At 38.9% G+C, this 23,989-nt stretch overlaps 1 protein-coding gene across 1 annotated transcript; it reads right to left on the bottom strand.

The window, feature by feature from the left end:
- Nucleotides 1-735: 735 nt before the first annotated feature.
- Nucleotides 736-14,262, bottom strand: LOC126377411 (uncharacterized). Its single transcript, XM_050025145.1, has 3 exons — nt 14,191-14,262; nt 9,500-9,631; nt 736-2,030 (listed from the first exon to the last, which is right to left on the bottom strand). Exons 1-3 carry the CDS (start codon nt 14,209-14,211, stop codon nt 1,545-1,547), a joined length of 639 nt encoding a protein of 212 aa, XP_049881102.1. The 5' UTR covers nt 14,212-14,262; the 3' UTR covers nt 736-1,544.
- Nucleotides 14,263-23,989: the final 9,727 nt, after the last annotated feature.

Genomic DNA, 23,989 nt, shown 5'->3' with positions numbered 1-23,989 from the left:
GAGACTTCCCAGGCTACGTTTCCCAAAAAAAAAAGATTGATGGCGCTGTAAAAAACTGTCTTCGTTTAACCTTCTAATTTCATGGATAACTTCTCTTTATAATGGGTGGAAGATGTGTTGTGCCTTGGTGTAATAAGAAGGATACTTACCCAATAACAAAGATGAAAGATGTATGTTAATGTGTGTATATTTTAATGTTGTAAATGTATATATGTGTCGTAGATTTTGCCTAAATATTTTTTTTTATTATTATTATTATAGTACGTCAGTTATCCATAAAATTAGAAGGTTAAACAAAGGCACACCCCGGACACTTCATACAGACAACCTCATTATACACAGACACCACACATTGACGTTATTGTACACGCGCATCTGTGTGTGTGACGTCTGACGCCATGCGATTCAAGTCTAAACTGTGTTCGAGGGGGGGTGAGGTAAACCCTGCTCAGACGCTGGTGGGGAGCGGAGAGTTACCGTTCTATACGCAGTATTATTCCTTATTCTATGACAAAGGCAACTCTGTACAGCGCCATCTATGTCGTTTTTGGGGAAAGCCTGGAAAGTCCCACATTAGTCAACTGGTTACTACTTATGGCTGTGACTCTGCCCACTCCATTAGGACGTGCGGACGTGAGTTTATATATTTATGTCAAAAAAAATGATGACTTTGAAAAAAATGTTTAATAGTAATAAAATTAAATACTTAGAATAAAATTAACAACACAACAGGTACATAACACGCTCACATTTACACAACAACAGACATACAAACAACAACAACAATTAACAACAGTACAGAGCAGTACAGAGTTTTAAACAGGGGTGTCACTTTCGCAACCTCCTTATGAACATAACTTTTTTGATTACAAAACCCTGTACAACCCTGTATAACAACATTAAAAACAAAATAACAGTCAAATAGTAGTCCTAGTGTCAATAAACCATACATTAAAACAAATATACTGATACACTATTTGGAAAACTTATGCCACCGACATGACTTGTATTACAAAACCAAAGAGAAATACGAAATGAAAAAAATATGATAAATTTTAAAGATTACCTACAAATAGGCGGTGTTATTCCGCAAAAAATCGCCACCGTAATTACATGTAGATATCATTCCGGTGGCATAAATTCACCCATTTTCACTATTTATTTCAATCTAAGTTCTACACACTATTTTTATATACAAAGTACAACAGGACTATTGCAATATCGCTTCTAGCTTTTGTACTTATTCGTCAATTTAATGCCAGAAAAGAAAAGAAAATATTCCTTTTCACAGAAATAATATAAGGTAAGGTACACTGTATAATCTTTTGATCGGCTAGCTATATGTGATTCAAGCGCTATTCTCGTGGCTTAGGTTATGACGTCTGTGAACTCCATACAGCTTACAGGGGGCTTTGACGAGCACTCGTCGTCAGAATCTTGTCTATTTAAAAGTATTGAACTGCCTTTATAATTTGTCACACCGATCAAAAGTCTATTCGGTGCAATGTGGAAAAATGGAATGTTAAAAATGTAAATTTCACTTTTTAGATCTTATGGGATCCCTTCTTAGTATGGATAATAGTTTCATATACCGGTACTTTGAATGGTACCGGCTTTTCTACCGGGACAATAACGTGCTTAACAACTTCGAACGGGACCTTGACGATTTTTGGTACATGTACCGTTTTTTCTACCGGGTATGGTACGGACTTCTCAACGGGAATTGATACTTCTTTAATGATTGGAATTACAACCGCCTTAGGTACGGGCACTTGAATAGGGACGGGGTGAGGTACGGGAATTAAGACGGGTTGATTGATTTTGAATTCTACGTTTTTGGGTAGAGGGACCACGACTTCCTTGTAGTGTTTGATGGGTTCAGGATTTTCTTCTTCAATGTGTTGGTGCACGGGGTAAGAGTGGGCCTTCAATTCTTGGCCTCCAAAACCCCCGTGGCCTCCGTGGTCTTCGGATTCTTCACCACCGTGGCCCCCGAAATCGTAGCCGCCGGAGTAGTCACTAGGTTGGTACTGTAACAAGAGAAATTCAAGTTAGTTTAATTAAAATATGTATTTTTTTATTATTTATTAGAAAAGAACGAATAAAATTATTGCCATTGTGAAAAGTCAGGAAATGGAACAAACGGTATATCAACTCTTATGATGCACTACCTTGATGGAAGAGATTTCTACTTAGCAATAAGGCCGCCTACTGTACTTTTTCTATTTCTCTTTTGTTTTGTATTTTATATTTCCGGTATGTGCAATATAAAGCATTCAGAAAACAGAATCATTTATTCAACGTAATTATCATGGATAAACTTGTTGAAGGTCAATGTAACATTTTTGAATCTACGTCATTTCGCAAGGTGTTAGGGCTGAGGAGCAGAAATGACAAGAAACTGCAACAGTAACACATCTTTTAAATCAATGAGGGGTATAATTACAAGTTATTTAATATTTGCTATGTTATGTTATGTTGCCATCAAAAAAAACCGTCCACCGGTTTTCTGACCTATTATACTTATATAAAAACTATTCATTAACATAACAAATTGAATTGCAAAGACTAGACAACTTTTATTACAGTAGCGCATAAAACAATTTTATGCAACACGAAAACAAAGTAACAAATAATAAAAATATTACAAAACAAAACATAATAGATGCTGTTACTATTGTGTCTTTTATTATATAACATAAAACATTGTATAGGTTTTATTATAAGTACCTAGGTATGTTATATTTTATGAAAGTGTAACCGCAAAATAACCACGTACCTACCCAGCTATCCAACTAACCACAATTCCTACAATTTTTACCTTTTTTCTGACCTTCGAACCCGCTCTAGGGAAAACCAGCCCAGCACAGATTAGGTCACATACCTCCGAAACTCATTTCACGGGAATATAGGTTTCCTCAATATTAGGAATAAAACATAAATTCCATTTGACAGTGGGTATTACTTATAAAGTTTTTATTTCTTAATTATAATGTTCCAAATTCAATCATGTAAAATAATTTTCCTCGCGTTTTGTTGAACAAAATTCGAAAGTTTTTCGATGTTTCTATAGAGACGTTTGTTATATTTATCTAGATAACATAACATAACTTAAACAGTCTATATACGTTTCAATTTTCCCACTTATTATTTATAGATACTAGATAGATACCTTTCTATATTCTCTATGTCTTTGGCAATACGCCGCGAGGCACTAGGTAACAGGAACTACTTTTTCGAAGACTAAATTATCACAAAAAAACAAACTCATTTGCTATCCAAAAACGCAGTAGAGCGTGTATCTGAACTCCTCGTCACTTTTGCTTTTTGCCCAAGTTTTGTAATTCAAAAGTAGTTATCTAACTCAATGACACAATTTTGAAACTTTCATTCAATTTTATAATGATAAGTAAGTATAAGGAAATACTTGTTATAATCGCATTGTGTTCCCAAAGGTTATGTTCGCTCACGATCTGCAGACCCGGTTCGATAGCCGATGTAGATATTGTGAGATTGTCCTTTGTTTGGTTAACACAGTGCAGACTGAACCTGATTACCCGAAAAAGTAAGTTTATTCCGTGCTTCAGAAGGTGCGTTAAGCCGTCTAGCCGAAACACCCCCACTAAGTCGCTCTGGATCAGCCGGGTGGAGTACCACTTTCAGTTGATTGAGAGCAGGACCGAATCCAGCTTTTGTCATGTCATGTCATGTCAGGGGTGGGGGAGGTCTGCAGGTCGCAGACAACCTATCTCCGTAGAGAATTAAGTAGATAAAATTCAAATTTAAAAAGGAGGGGGGGGGGGGTGAAGCTGGTCTTGACTTTCCTTTTCGGCGGATAAGAAAATGACAGGTATAACTTAAAATAAACTCAGATGGTGTTTACAGGAATCAGCACCATAATAAATGAATAAATCAATGAGAGAATAAATAGAGGAGCTCGGTGGCGCAGCGGTAAACGCGCTCGGTCTGCGATTGTCGAAGTTAAGCAACTTTCGTAAAGGCCGGTCATAGGATGGGTGACCACAAAAAAAAAGTTTTCATCTCGAGCTCCTCCGTGCTTCGGAATTCACGTTAAGCCGTTGGTCCCGGCTGCATTAGCAGTCGTTAATAACCACCAATCCGCACTGGGCCCGCGTGGTGGTTTAAGGCCCGATCTCCCTATCCATCCATAGGGAAGGCCCGTGCCCCAGCAGTGGGGACGTTAATGGGCTGGTGATGATGATGATGAAATAAATGAGATAAAATATTGATATGAAAACATTGGCACGCCTTAGTTTAAGGTAGAGCATGCGGGAGACTGTTAAACGTATATTCATAATTACAAAAAAAATATATGTTTTTTTTTTTAAAGAACGTAGTCTAGGCCCTGTGCCGAGGTTTATCTTGCAGCTTATTTTCCCCGGCTACACAGGTTGCGAGAAGCTGCAGTAGTTTTAGGCGGATGAGACGTTCGTTATGTAAAAAATGACGATTCAAAGTGTAACTATGTTACCTACTGAATAAAGATATGTTTGAATTTGAATTTACAACGTTTCAAGCAAATAAATTACATTCTATTCTAATAAAAATAACTGTCTGTAACTACCTCGTTCGACTAGTTAAAGTTTTTTATTTATTTTTCTCGCCATCTTGACCTACAAAACATGCTAAAAAGGCTATTCATTCTATATTTCGTCAAAGCATATCAAAAGAATGTTACAAAGAATTATTCAATATCGTTGCTTAACTCAAAAGAGAAGAAAAAAAGGTAAAAGCAAAGAGGTAAATGGCTGCCGGCGGAACCGGACGCGGCGCGCGGCGCCATTTTTTTTTCGTTTTGTTTTTAATAAGTGGGCGCTAAGAGTTTAAAAAATAAAAGATACAAGCCAGTACTGGTTAAGGATATTACGTTATGTTTGCTTATTATTATTTTTTATTTTATTTACTGAACAATGAATTTGAGTTTGAAATCATTTTGGATTGGATAATAGATAATTGGGTCGTGTACTTTGTTCAAGATAAATTATGAAATTCTGATTACTAAATAAAGACAGATCTAAAACTAACGAAAAACATTTTCTTTTTTCTATTTATCTTATTTATGAATTTTAGTCAAGAACAACGTAATAATAAGTCCGACATTTCATCATGTCTGTTTAATGACTTCACGGTGTGCTTTTTCATACAAATTCCATAGCAATTCGTGTTTTGACGTTTAGTAAAAAGTAACTACTTAATTGGAAACCTTGTTGAAAACTGAATTGAATTGTGCCCGGTTAAAATAAAAAACAATAGAATTGTCGTTTGAGCGTAACAATAAATACATACATACATAAATAAACTCACGCCTATTTCTCACCGGGGTAAGCAGAGACTATGGAATTCCATTTGCTTCGATCCTTACACACTTCTCTTGCTTCCTCCACATTCATCAAACGCTTCATACACGCACGCGGTTTCTTTTTTTTTGACGTGACTTATTGTAGATTTGCCGCAGATGGCATTAACTACTTGGCCGGACAAATGGGGAGCGCTGAAGGCTCTCACCCGATCTGAAGGCTCTCACCCGATAACGCACGCGGAGAACAATAAATATTTTTTGTGAAACTGAACTTTGCGCAGCCTAATATAAGGCACACATTAGCATCAATCCAAACATAACGGCCTCCGTGGTCCAGTGGTTTGAGCGTTGGGCTCACGATCCGGAGGTCCCGGCTTCAAATCCCGGTGAAGACATATCACGAAAATCACTTTGTGATCTCTAGTTTAATTAACACATTACAGGCTGATCACCTGATTGTCCGAAAGTAAGATGATTCGTGCTTCAAAAGGCACGTTAAGCCGATGGTCTCGGTTACTACTTACTCATGTAAGTATGTAGTCAGTACATGAGCCATGTCAGGGGCCTTTGGCGGCTCAGTAGTAACCCTGACACCAGGGTTGATGAGGTTGGTACTCCACCTCACAATCCACACGATAAGAAGAAGATTGTTGTCTTGTCTAAAACTCTCTATGCTACTTTTTAGGGAAAAATAGGGCAATGGTTTCCCTCTTGCCTTCCCGCAGTACTCTGTCTGACGCGAGTGGGATGGCGCCCAGAGTAGTCTATTTCAAAGCCGTACTAGGACTCCTGTCCTCCGCCTCTGAATTGTACTGACAGTTACTGCTGCCCTCTGTCAAGTTCCAGGTTACAGTCCTTGCGAATTGCCTCATTCATCCTGCAGTGCCGTACCGATGGCTTCTAAGCCGTACAGTCATGAGCAATATAATGTACCCACTTTAAGACTCTGTCGCACTAATACATTTGACATTTAGTGAGACTTACAGTTCAATTTGTCAAAAAAGTTAATGTGACATGGTATCAAAGTGTATACATATTAATGCTTGTGACCGTACTAGGACTCCTGTCCTACAGCTCTACGTCAATGTGGTATACCTTTTTCTCGCCTATAATTACGCAAAAAGTAAAAGTGCTTTACACTATTAACCTCAATGGGACCTTTCATTGCGATTACATTGTAAATTTCCAATTCCATTCGCTATAAAAGTAAAATTTCACGAAAACGGTTTTCTTAGACGTCGACAAAGAAACATTATTGTATAGCTAGTTCGTTTAAAATTGACTTCAATTTCGAAGTCAAAGAATTGCAATAGCTTTGAATTTATTAATATTTTTTTTGAAAATATGATGTCGAATGGCTTTTGTTATCAACGCAAACATTCAATGACCTCACATGACATCACGCCTGTATCCCCAACGGAGTAGGTAGAGGTGTATATTTACCCACTCCTCGCCAGCTATGTATAAGTATAATAAAAACTAGCCTATTGCTATTAACCGGGCACAAATCTTGGAAATAAAGTCATATCGACTATCTGTGATCCAAACATGAATTCAAACTTCTTCTCTCGTGTGGGTTGTGAGGTGGAGTACCAACGTAATATGCCCTGGTGTCAGGGTTACTATTGAGCCGCCAAAGACTCCTGACATGGCTCATGTAACGACTACTTACTTACATCAGTAAGCAGTAACCGGGACCAACGGCTTAACGTGCCTTCCGAAGCACGGATCATCTTACTTTCAGCCTGTAATGTCCTTACATTGCAGGCCGATCACCTGATTATCCGAAAGTAAGATGATCCGTACTTCGGACAAATAATACTTTTGGTCCTTACCAAACTAGGGACCACAAAAAAATTTCTTGGCCTTGCCTTGCCCAAAGGGCAAATAAAGGGCAATAGATAGGTACACTTTGTTTATTGAATATTCCGATATAATAACATTGTCGCGAATGTCTTCCGACTAACTTAATGCGATCATTAACCACAAAACACTAATTCATATAAATTATTTAGATTATTCAATGAAGAAAGCAACCGTCCCGTTCCCGCCAAAAAGTCCGAGCTCATAATCCATAAACAAAACACGACTAAAACAAAATGAAAACATAAAACACCTGACCATAAAACAAGAACTTCTTCAAAGATCTAAATCAACTTCTTTTAAGCTCCAACAAGTTAAGCGATTCCATTTTATGTCTAAATACATCTTGTTGATTGCAATCTTTAGATTAGATCATTAAGGATAAATGAGACGGGAGGACTTACGTTCAATTTAATCAGAAATATCAAGACGCGAGTTTTTCTTTGCAGAGTTTCATGTCTAAAAGTATCAATGTTGTTTAAGTTTGATGTATATACCTCTACAACCCGGAAAGTGAAAAATGCATGCTGAGACGCAAGACTTTGTTTACGTTTTATTGCAGACGTTTCACTGGTCGTAAGGTCAGTAGTAGAGTAGTAAACAAACTCTTGAGACAGATTGGCATACGACGACGGTTATCCTCTGAACATCACTACAATTCCCAATTGAATTTAAATAGAAAAATTATCAATTTATCAACTTATTGATGTAAAATTTTTTGTTTGTAAGAAGAATTTCGTGTAAATATTTTCCTGATTCATACTTTTTGGAGCTCGACTTTTTAAACTTATTTTTTTTAACAAATTCCATAATTTGATACGGAACCAAAAATGTTATTCTTTTTTTTCGCCCGTGATACGGTCATCTCGGGATTTTGCTTCTGAATTTTTAATGCAAAGAAAATCTCCCTTTATGAGAAACATCAAAACAGAGTACGTGTTTTATACGCAGCCCAAATCTTATGACCCCTTTTTCACATACCTACATACATAAAGCCACGTCCATAACCCCCCTTATTCATAACACAACTGGCGGGTTAAAAAGGCCACATTGAAGCAACTCATTTAAAAACGCAATATTGCAATTTGTCATTTGTTTGAATTGCGCACTTAATTTTATATGCGCAAATGTCAAATTGCAATATTGCTTTTCTAGAAGAATTGTTTCGATGTGGCGTTTAACTATAAATTTATAACTATATTACCTATTGAATAAAAACATTTTTGAATTTAAATTTGAATTCCAAAACGGCCTAAAAACTGTGACATGGTAAAAACAAACAGTTTTCGATTAAATCCATTGGTTTCCTTCTCAAAATCCGCTGAGCAAATACGCCGCTTCATTACTCTGTGACAAAAGGTGTTTACTTTAACAGATGGAAGGTTCACTCTTATATTCCCCATTTCTAACTTTTTTTACGAAAAATATTATTTAATTTTTTAATTATCTGATACGACGTAAAGAACGGTAACTCTCCACGCCGCACCAGTTCGTATCGGGCGAGATAGGTTTACCTCACCCCCTCTGAGTCTTACTTTAGTTTAAATGGTTTATATAATTTTGATGGTGGCTATTTAAAAACAGAAGGTAACCCTGTCTCTCAAATTAGGGGACCTATATCTTGACATACTTACTTACATAAATGAATTCAGATGGCATTAACTACTTGGCTGGACAAATCGCTCTCATAAATTCAAAATTCTTTATTTGTTAGCAACTATTTACAGTAATTAAGGTGATTGGAGTCTCCTTTTAAGCGTAGTGCCTGTGTCAGGAGACTCCGCTCTTCCATAAAAGCAATTTGTATACAAATATTCTTTATTCTTATTCTTCTTATTCTTAAATATGCTAATAAGTTTATGGTGTGTGTGTGTGTGTGCGTGTGTCCGTGCGTGCGTGGGTACGCGTGTGTGTGTGTGTGTGTGTCTATTTGGTCATAGTTTTTAGTTCTCACTGGAAAAGTTATTTTGTAGAAGAAACGGGAGTATACCATTATACACTGTGTATTGAACTGATACCGCGTTACCGCGACGGAGTGGTTGCTAGGAGGAGTAGGGCAGAACGCCCGAAGATTCTCATTATAATGTTGTTTAGTCTAGCCTTAATTGCGTCGTCGTCACGGGTACAATTAGGCTGCGATCCCCCAACGATAAACGAGGAATCGTAGCGAGAGAAGTTTGTTAAAAATTCCGTTCGAGGCATGCTTTATTTCTCTTTAAAATCTTTCGGGTTTCAGACATTCGGGTTGGAAGGTCAGATTGAAAGTTGCCTGTCAAATCTTCAAGTTAGGTAGGATCATCTTTGTTTGAATCTTACCTGTTGATCCCACTGTTGTTGGCCGTATTGTAACTGTTGTTGAAACTGTTGTTGCATGGCCGCCATGTTGTACGGCGTCCATTGTTGTTGTTGGCTGGCTGTCGTCGTAGCGACGAGCAGCGCGCATGCTACCTGCAGGCGAGAAGGTACTTTGTAAATAAATTGTGTTGCGGACTCCTCGCAGAACATTTTATAGCATTTTTATGCTTGTATTTCCTTATTTTTAACAACGCTTTGAATTTAGGTTTTGTTTTTATATAAGTACGTCTCGTTAGAAGACGGTAAATATATATTTATGATTCATGGTAATACACTTCATCTCGAACATATTATGTGGAATAAGTTATTTTTTCTTTTTATAGAGTTAGGCATTTTTAGCCTTTTGTCATAATAATTGAGTACTTCTTTTTTGGTCGGGGTTACTATATATAATTTAAACACAGATACAGGAATTGTGTTATTTCTATCACGATGAAGCAATATTGTGGATTGGCGATAAGCTGATTGATCCTTTGCAACCAAAAGGTTCATCGTAACCATCTTAGGAGCTCGTTACTATAGTAACATAATTATACATCAATGGAAATTCCTATCAACAGAAACTGCAAGTTGTCTTTGATTACTTGTTACCCTGCCCGACTCATTAGCAGTTACGGGCGTCAGTATACAGGGTGTTAGTGACATCGTAACGAAAACTTTGAGGGATGATACAGACCATGATTCTGAGTTGACATCGAAAAAGTATAAAATTAATAATAATTTAAAAAAACTTAACAAAATTCATGAATTTTGCGACAGGAAATTTCACTTGATATTAACTCAGAATCATGGTGTGATTCATCCCCCTGAGTAATCGTTACGATGTCACTAACACCCTGTATGTCCGGTCACGAGCATTAATATGTATACACTTTGTTACCATGTCACATTAACTTTTTTGACAAATTGAACTGTAAGTCTTACTAAATGTCAAATATGTTACTGCAACAGAATCCTAAAGTGGGTACATTATATTGCTCATGACTGTACCTGTCTATATATTTTCTATGGAATGGAACGCATTTATCTTCGAAACATCGTCCAAATAACAATATTAACAATAGCTTATAACTTAATGTCCAAATAACAATGTAACAAGCTTATAAGTTTAAAAGTTTTAAAACACATCGTATCGTAAAACAAACTACGGTTTATCGGCAATATAAATGGCAAATATCGGTTATAAATTATATTTACTGCCCAACAACGACCAGCAATAGCCAACTATAACAAACAATGATTCAACCATATCGGGTGCTGGTCGACTGAAAAATGTTACATAAACACACACACACACACACACACACATAAACAGCCTATACACGTCCCATTTCTGGGCACAGGCCTCCCTTCAATCAACCGAAGCGGGTATGAAGCATACTCCACCACGCTGCTCCAATGCGGGTTGTTGGTTTTTACGGCTAATAGCCAAGACCAACGGCTTAACCGTGCCTTCCCAAGTACGGAATCATATGGTACGGAACCCGGACCTCCAGATCGTGAGCGTTACGCTAGAATAATAACTGGGGAAAATACGGAGCGGTAATTTATCCCAAAATCAAATTTAAAAATATCTTTATTCAGTAAGTAACATAATTACACTTTGAATCGTCATTTTTTACATAACGAACGTCTCATCCGGCTAAAACTACTGCAGCTTCTCACAACCTGTATAGACGCGGAAGTGAAGCTGCAATCCCGCGAGATACAATCTTTTGAAACAAATATTACTTACATATTTAGGAGCCCTATCTGCCCTATCTTACTAGGGCTCCACGGTGGCACGACCACGGTTGCGCCAACATTCCAACCCGCGAAGGGAAAACCAACCCAATACAGGTTAGGTCACATACCTCCGAAAATGCATTTGTCGGGAATGTGGGTTTCCTCAAGATGTTAACCTTCACCGCTGAACGTGATAATCATTTATGATCCAAACATGAATTCGAAAACAAATTCGACAATCGTTGTCTCAGGCCCGTGCTGGATTCGAACCTGCGACCTCAAAGTGACAGGCAAGCGTTTTACCAACTGGTCTACCACGGCTCCTACCTAAACATCACTATTCGGAAGAATTTCAGACATATAATTTCCTGTTTCATACTTTTTGGAGAGTTTTTGTTTTTAAACTTATATTTTTATGTTTTTAGGCCAAAATGAGCCTTGTATACACCCTCAGAAATATGTCAATGTTATATCAATATATCAAACACAATTACATAAACCACAGAGCACACAGAGCACATTGCACACATGGGTCGCTAGTAAATTGCAAATAGATGCATTGTGTGTTTGTGTTAGGTAATATTAATAATAATAGTACTATGTATGTTGGGCGGAAGGCAAGAGGGAAACCACTGCCCTATTTTCCCCTAAAACAGTAACAAGGACAATGCTACACCGACAAGACCGTGGCTCTTATATTAGTGATGACTATGTTTACAGGGAATGCTAAATGTGACGAAGATATCAAAAGGAGAGAAAAGTTGGATAATTCGGTGAATGGGGCAATGCATGCAGTTGTTAGCAGCCAGTGTAGCTCACAAGATGTTTTTTTTTGTTGACATGACTTATTGTAGATTTGCCGCAGATGGCACGACTTGACCGGAATCGCAAAATACGAGGATGGCTGTTTACAAAGCAGTACTTGTCCCTACGCTGAAGTACGGTAGTAAATGTTGGAACCTTATGCTCTTTTCTTATATAATTACATCAATAAGTAATAACCGGGATTAATGGCTTAACTTGCCTTCCGAAGCACGGATCATTTTACTTTCGGACAATCGGTTGTTCAGCCTGCAACCCAAACAAAGGCTCACAAAGTGGTTTTTGTGATTACCCCAACGAGATTCGAACCCGGGATGCGACCTCCGGATCGTGAACCGAACGCTCAACCACTGGACCACTGGACCGCTATAATCATTTCGATATCGATAATCTACTCTATGGTCTGTCCAAATACTTTCTTAAGCACATTACTAACAAAAGTATCTGTAATCTTCACGCAATCTCCCTTCCGGAGTAGACAAAGAGCACGAAGCGTCAATTAACTAAGTACTGATACAAATCAGCACAAAAGAACTTCCTTTTACGTAATCTTTGTTAGAAAAGGAAGAAAGATATGCTTGTTCTCCCTCGGAAGCGTGGGCCCTCCAGGTCGTTCTAAGTAAGTAAGTGATAAGTAGATATACTTACATACAACTTATGAATTGTAATCGTATATATCGATCGAAATTAAATTACAACTCGATTTATATCATACTATACAATCTATCTGAACACTTTCACTATTGTCTGCGGTTAGTATAGTAGATGAGACGGAGTACCAATATAAAAAAAAAAAACATAAAAACCGATGACGCAAAAAGTTAAATCAATTACTGTTACCTCGTGTTCACAGGGTCCGCTTACCAAACCTGAAGATTAGACAGGTCAGGTTTTTACAGAAGCGACTGCCTATCTGACTGACTTCCGACCCGCGAAGTTTTTTTTTGACGTGACTTATGCTTTATCTTAGTACATATGCCGCCAATGGCATTGACTGCTTAGCCGGACAAATGGGGAGCGTTAAGGGCTCTCCCGCGATACAAAATTTAAAACAACCGGACTGAGGGTATCCAGTTAAGAGCGCGAACCTCGGCTCAGGGCGTCGTCTGCGAGGATATTTGATTAATCGACCCTAGTGGGTGGATAGCGATAAACGCTGAATAGAGAAACCTGGCAAAGCCTGGTCGACACCAGGCGGTTGGAGTAGGTTTCGGGGTACTTAACAACCCGCCAAGGGAAAACCAGCCAAGCCCTGGTGGGCTTAGTAAGATCAACCAAAAAGCAATAAAAAATATTAATTAACTCATAAACACCACGTTATAAACAACAGTCCAACAGAAAGCTTAATGAGATTAGTGATTATCTAGAAGATATGAATGCACGGAATTAACTATCTGGGAAATATTAGGCAGCCAAATTATTCAATTGTATAACAATACTTTATGTTAATTTTTTAAAGAACGTCTAGGGCCCTGTGCCGACGTTTTTCTTGCAGCTTCTTTTCCCTGGCTATACAGGTTGTGAGAAGCCGCAGTAGTTTTAGACGGATGAGACGTTTGTCATGTAAAAAACGACGATTCAAAGTGTAACTATGTTACCTGCTGAATAAAGATATTTTTGAATTTTGAATTTTTTGGGGTACTTAATTTAGTTCACCTTAGGATGGATGCCCATCTGACTATCTCAACTGTCGTGAGCTTATGTTATGTTTTGTACCAAATTTCTAAGCTCCTAATACCAACTTTTAGGGCTCTATCATAAAAGACTATCTAGTGGTCACCAGGCCGAAAACAATACTATTATCAGTCACATATCTGGCTGATAGATAACCATTATTTTTAAAGGTTCCGAACCAAAATGGTAAGTAAAAAAACCCTTATTTTTTTCACAAAAAAAAGGATTTTGTATAATTAAGTTTACTAGCACTTATTCTAATACTTTTTGCGAGGTTTTCTTATTTATTCCTTTATAATTGAATCCTTTAAAATTTATAATTTAATCCTTTTATGGCAATTAATTTAAACACCAACTCCAAAAGCTAGCACACATGAAAGCACATAACCTCCTTTTTTGAAAGTCGGTTAAATAATGGCACAAGAACTCACATATCTGAACACTGAGCACATTTTGGACACCACTGCTTCCAAGCACGAACACTTGTGATTTCATAACAAAATAGTTCCCGCGTTTTATAGTCGCTAGCCGCCGCTCAAAAATGCAGTCAATTTTCTTTATTTTTACTCTCTTTGGGTATAAGTAAGAGTGTGAGCGGGAAGCGAGTAGGCGAGTAGTTCGATCGCGCGAGGGCAATGACCGACCAAATCTATCACGGTAATTACTGAGCCGCCAAAGGCCCCGTAATGATTACATAATACTTAAATGAAAATGAAAATTAAATTTTATTGGTAATATACTATTCTTATCTTATCTAGCCTAAAGTGTCCCACTGCTGGGCAAAGGCCAAGTATACTATTACAAGTCACTAATTAAATACAATAATTCAGAGTAGGTACGTTAGACGTACTTAATGAATCGACGTTAACAAGACAAATAATATAAATACAATGGCCCCGATTCCTGCAGACACCTCCTAATTTTACTTTAAGTTATACCTGTCATTTTCTTATCCGCCGAAAAGGAAAGGGACGGATGACAGCTCTTAATTTTAGGAAGAATGAGTAAATGAATGAATAACCCGGCCGAATCAAAAAGGTATCTCGCTGGTATACAAACTTTGACGTGTGCTGTCAACGTAATTCTGGCGCGTTATTGGCCAATGTAAAATTTTTAGACGGTTGTTTTAGATTTGTACTTAAAATTGACGTGTGTTCCATAAATGTTATGCTTGTCGATTACCCGTACCTTTCTATAATAAATAAAAAAAAAAAAAATAATGTATTTAGTTCTCATGGTAAGTGACTGCATAGTTTTTTTTTTTTAAGAGAATAAAGTCATCTTGCGATGGATGTCCGAAGGACGTAATATACGATCCCGACGATCCGATTACTCTAGCCATAGAGGCAGCCAATCAGGTCGCGACACCAAACACTTCAGGACCCCGATACCGACCTCGCCGGCGGCGTCGACGATTTCCCTCATTCAGCGCTTATCGCTATCGACCCACTAGGGTCGATGAATTCTTTCAAATATTTTTCCTCTCAGACGACGCCCTGAGCCGAGGTTCGCGCCCAACTGGGCACCCTCAGGCCTGTTATCTTAAACGTTGTACCGGATGAGAGCCTTCAACGCTCCCCATTTGTCCGGCCAAGTAGTTAATGCTATCTGCGGCAAATATACAATAAGTCACGTCAAAAAAAAAATTGCGATGGATGATCTTGCTGTGTCTACCCCAATAGGAATATAATCCTGAGCTTATGTTATGTTATGTGTGAGTATGTATGAAATTACTTTTTTTGGATTATGTTTCCATGATCTTTGCAATTCCCCGCTATCCGCTCTCCGCTGTCAATGACACAGCCGTCGTACCCAGTTTATTTTGGTCTATTTTTCGCCGGCCGCGATTCCACCTGATAGGTCCTATTAGACTGGCACAGTTATGTCATCCGCTGCACATTAGTGTTAGTGTTACTTTCTGCTTACATCCTGTATATTCGTTTTACTATTTAATTTGCTAAGACTATGTTTAAGTAGGTTTAGGACTACATTCTATTCGTCTACATAACATTACGTTGCATCATGCTTGCGTGCCCGAAGCGGAGGTGTATAGTTTATGTGTACTTACACCCTAATCCTAGCCAGCTGTTTGAATGCAAAGAAATTGTGAAGACATGGCTCATGCCTCTGAACTATGATTGTACTGAAGCATTACTTATACCAGTGCAATAGTAAAATTTCTAAAAATAATGTAGTTGCTTCTATGCTGTTCTGGGAGCAAATAAAAAACATAGAAAACGTTCAGCTGCTTGTCTTCCCGGGCATGTCGTAAAAACCGACAGAGGGATTGTGTCCTCTAACATGATGGGCTAATGTTATGGGCGATAGGCTGATCCCTTATCACCATAAGGTTCATCATATCCAGCTTACGACATCGTATCAACAGTGGCTGCAAGTTGTCTTTGATTACTTGTGGCTCTGCCCACCCCATTAGGGATTACGGGCGTGAGTTTATGTATGTATGTAATGTAGAAGCTAAATATATTATTATAAATAATTCAACTATTGATACGCACGCAAATACACACACACGCACACACACACACACCCACACGCACACCCACACCCACACCCACACACAAACACGCACATACACTATCTCTTATGTTTTTCAATTATGTGTCATCAAATCTCATCTCTTCTAATTTGTGTTATATAAACATACAGGGTGTTAGTGACGTCGTAACGAAAACTTTGAGGGATGATTGAGACCATGATTCTGAGATGATATGTAGTAGAATTTTCCGTCGCAAAAGTATGGAACAGAAAATAATAAAAAGAAAAACAAAAATTTTCATGAATTTTCCGACGGAAAATTCCACTTGATATCAACTCAGAATCATGGTCTGAATCACCCCCCTCAGTATTTGTTACGGTGTCACTAACACCCATACCTACTTGTATGGGTACAGTATGTACTTGTGTGGGGTGTAAGTGACATCGTAACGAATACTAAGGGGGATGAAACAGCTGATTATTCTGAGTTAATATCAAGTGGAATTTTTCATCGCAAAAGTATAGAATTGAAAATAATTTAAAAAAACTAAAAAAAAAAACATTAATTTTGCGACGGAAAATTCCACTTGATATCAACTCAGAATCATGGTCTGAATCATCCCCCTCAGTATTCGTTACGATGTCACTTACACCCCGTATAATAAGTAGCTATAGACACTAATCGACCTAATATATAACGATCTCCGTGAACCAGTGAACGTTGGGCTCACGATCCGGATTGCCCGGGTTCGAATCACGGTGGGAAAATATCACAAAATAACTACAGTGTGATCATCCGATTGTCCGAAAGAAAGATGATCAAGATCAGGGTTGGAGTTTGGTCAACTACTGCATAACCAACGTGATAGAAAAAGATTGACCTTAGTCTGTGTTTAATACTAGTAAAAATACTTAAGCTTTTATTTTATTTATTACTTAAATAATAACATAATACAGGGTGTTCGTGACATCGTAACGAAAACTTTGAGAGATTATTCAGACCATTGTTCTGAGTTGATATCAAGTGGTATTTTCCGACGCAAAATAATGGAACTGAAAATAAATAAAAAAACGCTAAAATTTTTGTGTGTTTTCCGACAGAAAATTCCACTTGATATCAACTCAGAATCATGGTCTGAATCATCCCCCTCAGTACTCGTTACAGTGTCACTAACACCCATACGCACTCGTATGTACTTGTTCGGCGTGTAAGTGACATCGAAACGAATACTTAGGGGGATGATTCAGCTGATTATTCTGAGTAAGTTTCTGAATATCGAATTTTCCACCGCAAAAGTATACAATTGCAATTAAAAAAAAAAACATAAAATCATCGTGAATTGCGACGGAGAATTTCACTTGATATCAACTCAGAATCATGGTCTGAATCATCCCCCTCAGTATTCGTTACGGTGTCACTAATAGTCTGTATATAAATTCAATTTATTAACATACTTTAGTTGTTTTTTAATAAACTATTCCGCATACAATACCTTTGGTGATCTTATTTTAATAACCTCTATTAAATCTTACCCAATTGACTATTATATAAGTTGACCACACATTTCTTCCGTGATCAAATAGATATAAAAAAATAAGTAGTAAGCATGACAAGAGCGAGTCGGATTTGTACTTTTGGGTTTAAGATATCTGCACCTAGAATAGCATTGAAGTTGCTATCGTCCTGTGGTACATCGGCTTTTGGTTCTTAAACGGGGAGTGCCGGTTCGAATCCCGGTACTGGAATTGCACCACATACATACATACATAACATAAACAGCCTATATACGTCCCACTGCTGGGCACAGGCCTCCCCTCAATCAACCGGAGGGGGTATGGAGCATACCCCACCACGCTGCTCCACTGCGGGTTGGTGGAGGTGTTTTTACGGCTAATATCCGGGACCAACGGCTTAACGTGCCCTCCGAAGCACGGAATCATCTTACTTTTTCGGACAATCAGGTGATTCAAGCCTGAAAAGTCCTTACCAAACAAAGGACAGTCTCACAAAGTGATTTCGACAATGTCCCCACAGGGAATCGAACCCGGACCTCCAGATCGTGAGCCTAACGCTCTAACCACTAGACCACGGAGGCTGTTAATTAGTTGTTAATTTATCTTCAGTGCAGTTTTCACTAAAACAGATAGCGCCGCTATTATAGACGGCGATACGGCTCACCACCTATACCAAATAGATAAAAGTTGCATATTTAAAACACATAATAACGGGTTCTTACCGCGTTTAAAATAGGGATATGAGCATGGCACTTGCAACAGTGTCGAAATATCTGAAGTCTCATATCCCTATTTTAAACGCGGTAAGAACCCGTTATTATGTGTTTTAATTGTGATAATAACCGCGTACACTTAAAACAATGTAAAAAGATGCATATGTCTGTTATCCCTAAAATTAGAAGGTTAAACGAAGAAAAATATACACAGCGCCATCTATATTGTCTTTGAGGAACGCAGCCTGGAAAGTACGAACGACGATATTATTAAAAAACCGCATCAAAATCGGATCATTAGTTTAGAAGATAGGTGGGAACATTGCTTTTGCACAAACGCACACACAAACAAACATCTCTCACCCTAAACGCATATACCTGTTCCGTTCCGTCGTGGGTAAAAACATTATAAAAGGAAAGCTTAAAAGCTACAAGGAAAGAGAGGAAAGGGAAGACCAAGAAGAGCTTACATGGAACAGGTCAAAGAGAAGATGGACGTCTTATAAGGAAGTGAAGGAATTGGTGAAGGTGAATGCTACACCGATAAGAGCGTGGGTTTTAAATTAGTGATGAGCCTGAAAAGGCCCTCATTGTGACTGTGTAAACCTACTTCATCATCATCAGCCCATTAACGTCCCCACTGCTGGGGCGCGGGCCTTCCCTATGGATGGATAGGGAGATCGGGCCTTAAACCATCACGCGGGCCCAGTGCGGATTGATGGTTATTAACGACTGCTAATGCAGCCGGGCCAACGGCTTAACGTGCCTTCCGAAGCACGGAGGAGCTTGAGATGAAATCTTTTTTTTGTGGTCACCCATCCTATGACCGGCCTTTGCGAAAGTTGCTTAACTTCAACAATCGCAGAGCGCGTTTACCGCTGCGCCACCGAGCTCCTCAACACAACCTGTAAACCTACTTGTGTTACTCATATTTTCCAGCGGATCCCTAAAAAGATGAAGTTTAACGACCCGTAGTTAAATGTTTTGACCGTATCGTATCGCACTATCTGTGACTTGTTTTGTTTGATCGAAGTATACGTTCACTTGATTCACTCATCGCTAGGGTTGCCAACTGTCCCGCTATTATTTAACATGGCTATGGCGTTTGTTCGTGCTCAGCGGTGAAGGTGTGGCGTTCTGGAACGCACGCCTTATTTTATATTTCAATCATAAAAGTTTATAATAAATATTGTGGTTAATTATAGTTATAACGTAATGTTATAATAATTATAATGATAGTTATAATGTTTATAATGGTTTTTGAACGAAGTCTATTATTATTATGGCAACACTGCCTGGTTGCGAATGAGACTGTTATTCGGCTCTGGACTTTTCTGTAACGAAGTTTAATTACAGCTTTTTGTTGGACACTGAGTACTGTTTTAATTATTCTCCATCACCTTCGCCTTGGGAAGAATTGGTCGGCCACTACACTGCGATCGAACCTATTGTAGGCCCCAAAAAGGAAAACATCGTGAGGAAACCCGCATTCCCGAAAAATGCATTTTCGGAGATACGTGACCTAACCGGTATTGGGCTGGTATCCCCTTCGCGGGTTGGGTCAGGCGGGCAGTCGCTTCTGTAAAAAACCGGACCTGTCAAATCTTCAGATTAGGTAAGCGGACCCTGTGAAAAACGGGATAATGCTAGGTGAAAAAAGTTGATGTCCTCTAGAGGACGCTACATTAACGGGATAATGATGATGATGATCATGGTCTTTGTATAGTCTCTGCTTAAAAATAGGCGTGAGTTTATGTATGTTATGTTATTTCTCGGATCTTCGAGACATTTCCAGCCGGGCAATGTGATAAAAGAATTGTCGCGGTCATTTTATCAATTTGGACGATATAATATATTGTCGTTTTGTCAATTGATGCGGCAAACCAAAAAAGACATGTCGTTCTGTTAAAATACCACAACGTGATATAATATAGTAGATACTTACTTATATCTGTAAGACTGTGTCAGTCAGTTGGTCTATGATGCACTCTGATTACGATTTCGGTGGAGTTAAAAAGGCCGCGTCGAAGCAATTAACCAAAAAACCAATATTGCTATTTGAAATTTGAGAACTGTCAAATAGCAATATTGCTTTTCTTAGATGAATTGCTTTGTTGTGGCCTTTTTAACCTGGATGTTAATAAAAACTGTAGAAATACGCTCTATGCATTGTTTACTTTCTAGACATAAGTAATAAATATAAAGTCCTGACATACTTGACATAGTGAATCATTTTCACATTTCATGTCGCACTGCTGGGCACAGGCCTCCCAAGCCATTTGTTTTATCTAAGGTATTTCTTATCTTATTTTATCTACCCTATTCTATCCCACTCCTGGGCAAAGGCCTCCCGTTCATTTTTCCTCTCGACTTTGCGCGATTTCCGGCCAATCCTTCGGATAAACATTGAGGTCGCCGAACTGTTTTTACGCGGTCTGCCTCGACTGCATTGGGGTATTTAATTAAACATATTATTTACATAAACGGCCTCCGTGGTCCAGTGGTTTGAGCGTTGGGCTCACGATCCGGAGGTCCCGGGTTCAAATCCCGGTGGGGACATATCACAAAAAACACTTTGTGATCCCTAGTTTGGTTAGGACATTACAAGCTGATCACCTGATTGTCCGAAAGTAAGACGATCCGTGCTTTGGAAGGCACGTTAAGCCGTTGGTCCCGGTTACTATTTACTGATGTAAATTAGTAGTTACATGAGCCATATCAGGGGCCTTTGGCGGCTCAATAGTAACCCTGACATAAGGGTTGATGGGTTTGGTAATCCACCTCTCAACCCACACGATAGAAGAAGAATTTACATAAACCCACAAACCAATAAATCATGGCGGTCCATGTCCAAAACATGGTGATTATAACGCAAATAAGCGGTGTAACATAACATAACACAAACACCCGCACCTCACCGAGCTTTCTATTAAACCAAAGTGATAGGTGGTGACTGGTGAGCCGCATCGCCGCCTATAATGGCCGAGCCAACCGTGTTAATGAAAACAATTTATAAATCATTGGTGTAGGTCCGGGGTTCAAACCGCTGCTTCCCGTTCGAGAAGCAAGGTTACCACAGAACCACAGTGTCTATAAGTGGTGTAATACGTACAAACGCACTTTCCTTCTCTCTCTTTATTTAAGAGCTGCGCTCTTGTCGGTGGAGTAACCGCCTTCATTACTCCATAGATAGGGCGTGTAGAACGGTGGTTGCCCCAATCGTCTTCCGTTCCGCAGTACACCGACCAATTTCTCAATCGGTGATGTTCTAGCTAGAGCCCTACCAGAATCCATTTCCTCGGCCAGTACTGATACCGCTGCTGCCCGGCATCAGGGGTGCGCTTTGGAAGTAGCGGCGCCTACTTGCTACGTCACAAGATCGTCATAGAACCGTAGTAGCATTTTATAGGTTAGTCCGTCCCAGTGAGCTACCCACTGCTTATTTGCACTTTCCTTACATAATTATAATTACCTAGGTATAGGAATGAACTAACTGAGTAGGTAACACTAGGTAACTGCGTGGTATGCGTGATACGGTCTTTGTTTCCTGAACGCGCTTGTTAACCGAGTCAAGTCATATTCATTTGTTGCAGTCACCAGCAGCAGCAGGGACATGACCCCCAGAGGCAACAGGTTGGATCAGGGGTGGCCAATGCAATTATATCTAATTTTCTACGGAGATAGACTGTCTGTGACCTGGTGACAGCCTACCCCTATGGGAACTAGAAGCGATCTTATGTAAGTACATGAATGTATTTAGCTCTGCACTATAAGTACTTATTACCAAATAACGTCAGATAATTAAGATCACAAAATGACAAATGTAAAATAACATCTCTACTTCTACATTGTAATACCTAAGCAAATAAATGATTTGTATAAAAGAAATAATTATTAATTTATTCAATAGTACATCAAATACAATTACAGTACAAATAAAAAACAAAACAATTTGTCAAATAATCAGAAACATCGTAACTTCGTCACATCAAATTTATTTGTGAAGTCTGATTTGTATTTGGAACTAAAAATGACAGATTTTGCTCGGTAGCATGACTAAAATCGATATATGAGCCATTGCAGGGGCCTTTAGCGACTCAATAGAAACCCTGACACCAGAGTTGCTGAGGTTGGTACTGCGCCTCACAACCCACACAATAGAAGGAGAAGATTTCGAGGTAATTCACGGTAATAACTTAAAACATAACCAGCCTATATACGTCTCACTGCTGGGCACAGGCCTCCCCTGTACTATTTGTTCGAGCATGATATTATGTTGCAAATTGGAAGCGACGATGGTGAATGTCGGTGTACGGATAAACCAAAGTTGGTTTTTGTTGCACCGTCAATTGTAAAAAAATGTATTAAGTACTGTGCTTATTTTTAATAAATAAAATAAATAAATAAATAAACCGGAGGGGGTATGGAGCATACTCCACCACGCTGCTCCAATGCGGGTTGGTGGAGGTGTTTTTACGGCTAATAGCCTACCAACGGCTTAACGTGCCCTCCGAAGCATGGAATCATCTTACTTTTTCGGACAATCAGGTGATTTAAGCCTGAAAAGTCCTTACCAAACAAAAGACAGTCTCACAAAGTGATTTCGACAATGTCCCCATCGGGAATCGAACCCGGACCTCCAGATCGTGAGCCTAACGCTCTAACCACTAGACCACGGAGGCTGTGTGACGGTAATACTTGCAAATATTTTATTTAATAATTTACAAAAGCTCATGGTTCATCATGTTCACTTTAGAACTAAGAACTTATAGAAAAATAAGCTACAAGGTGTTCACACACTTTTTGTCGTTTTCTAACGACCATTATGTCTGGCGAATGCTCATTATGTACAAAAAACTTAAAAAAAAAGCACTAAGTGTGCAACAACACGAATGTAGACAACGAAAATGATGAGAATACGCAATTTGACTTTTTGCTCATCCATTAGGCTACAAGTCTGACACAATCGAAGTTTTATGTAACGACTTTTACCGGAAGATTTTTATATCAAACAAATAATACTCATTGTTTCATTGTACCATCGCTTCTAATAGCAAAGTAGGTCTGTGGTTACGTTGATCTTAACTATTGTCATAGAATAAGAAACAACACTACTTATAGAACGGCAACTCTTCGCTCGCAATCAGCGGCTGAGCTAGGTTTACCTTACCCCCCGTCATTCTTACTTTAGTTTTCAATCGTAAGGCGTCCGACGTCAAACACAGATGCCCGTGTACGATAACGTTATTGTGTAGTGTTTGTGTATAACGAGGGGTATTGTATGAAGTGTCCGAGGTGTAAGTAAAGGGCAAGTCACAGGGACTGTAGCCTGGAACCTCACAGGGGGCAGCAGTAACTGTCAGTACTATTCAGAGGCGGAGGACAGGAGTCCTAGTACAGCTTTGAAATAGACTACTCTGGGCGCCATGCCACTCGCATCAGACAGAGTACTGCGGGGCGGAAGGCAAGAGGGAAACCACTGCCCTATTTTTCCTCAAAAAAGTAG

This window comes from Pectinophora gossypiella, chromosome 23 (genome assembly GCF_024362695.1).
Source record: "Pectinophora gossypiella chromosome 23, ilPecGoss1.1, whole genome shotgun sequence".
In the NCBI taxonomy this organism is placed as follows: domain Eukaryota; kingdom Metazoa; phylum Arthropoda; class Insecta; order Lepidoptera; family Gelechiidae; genus Pectinophora; species Pectinophora gossypiella.
Note: the sequence above shows the minus strand (reverse complement) of the source record. Positions and strands in the feature narration are given on the sequence as shown.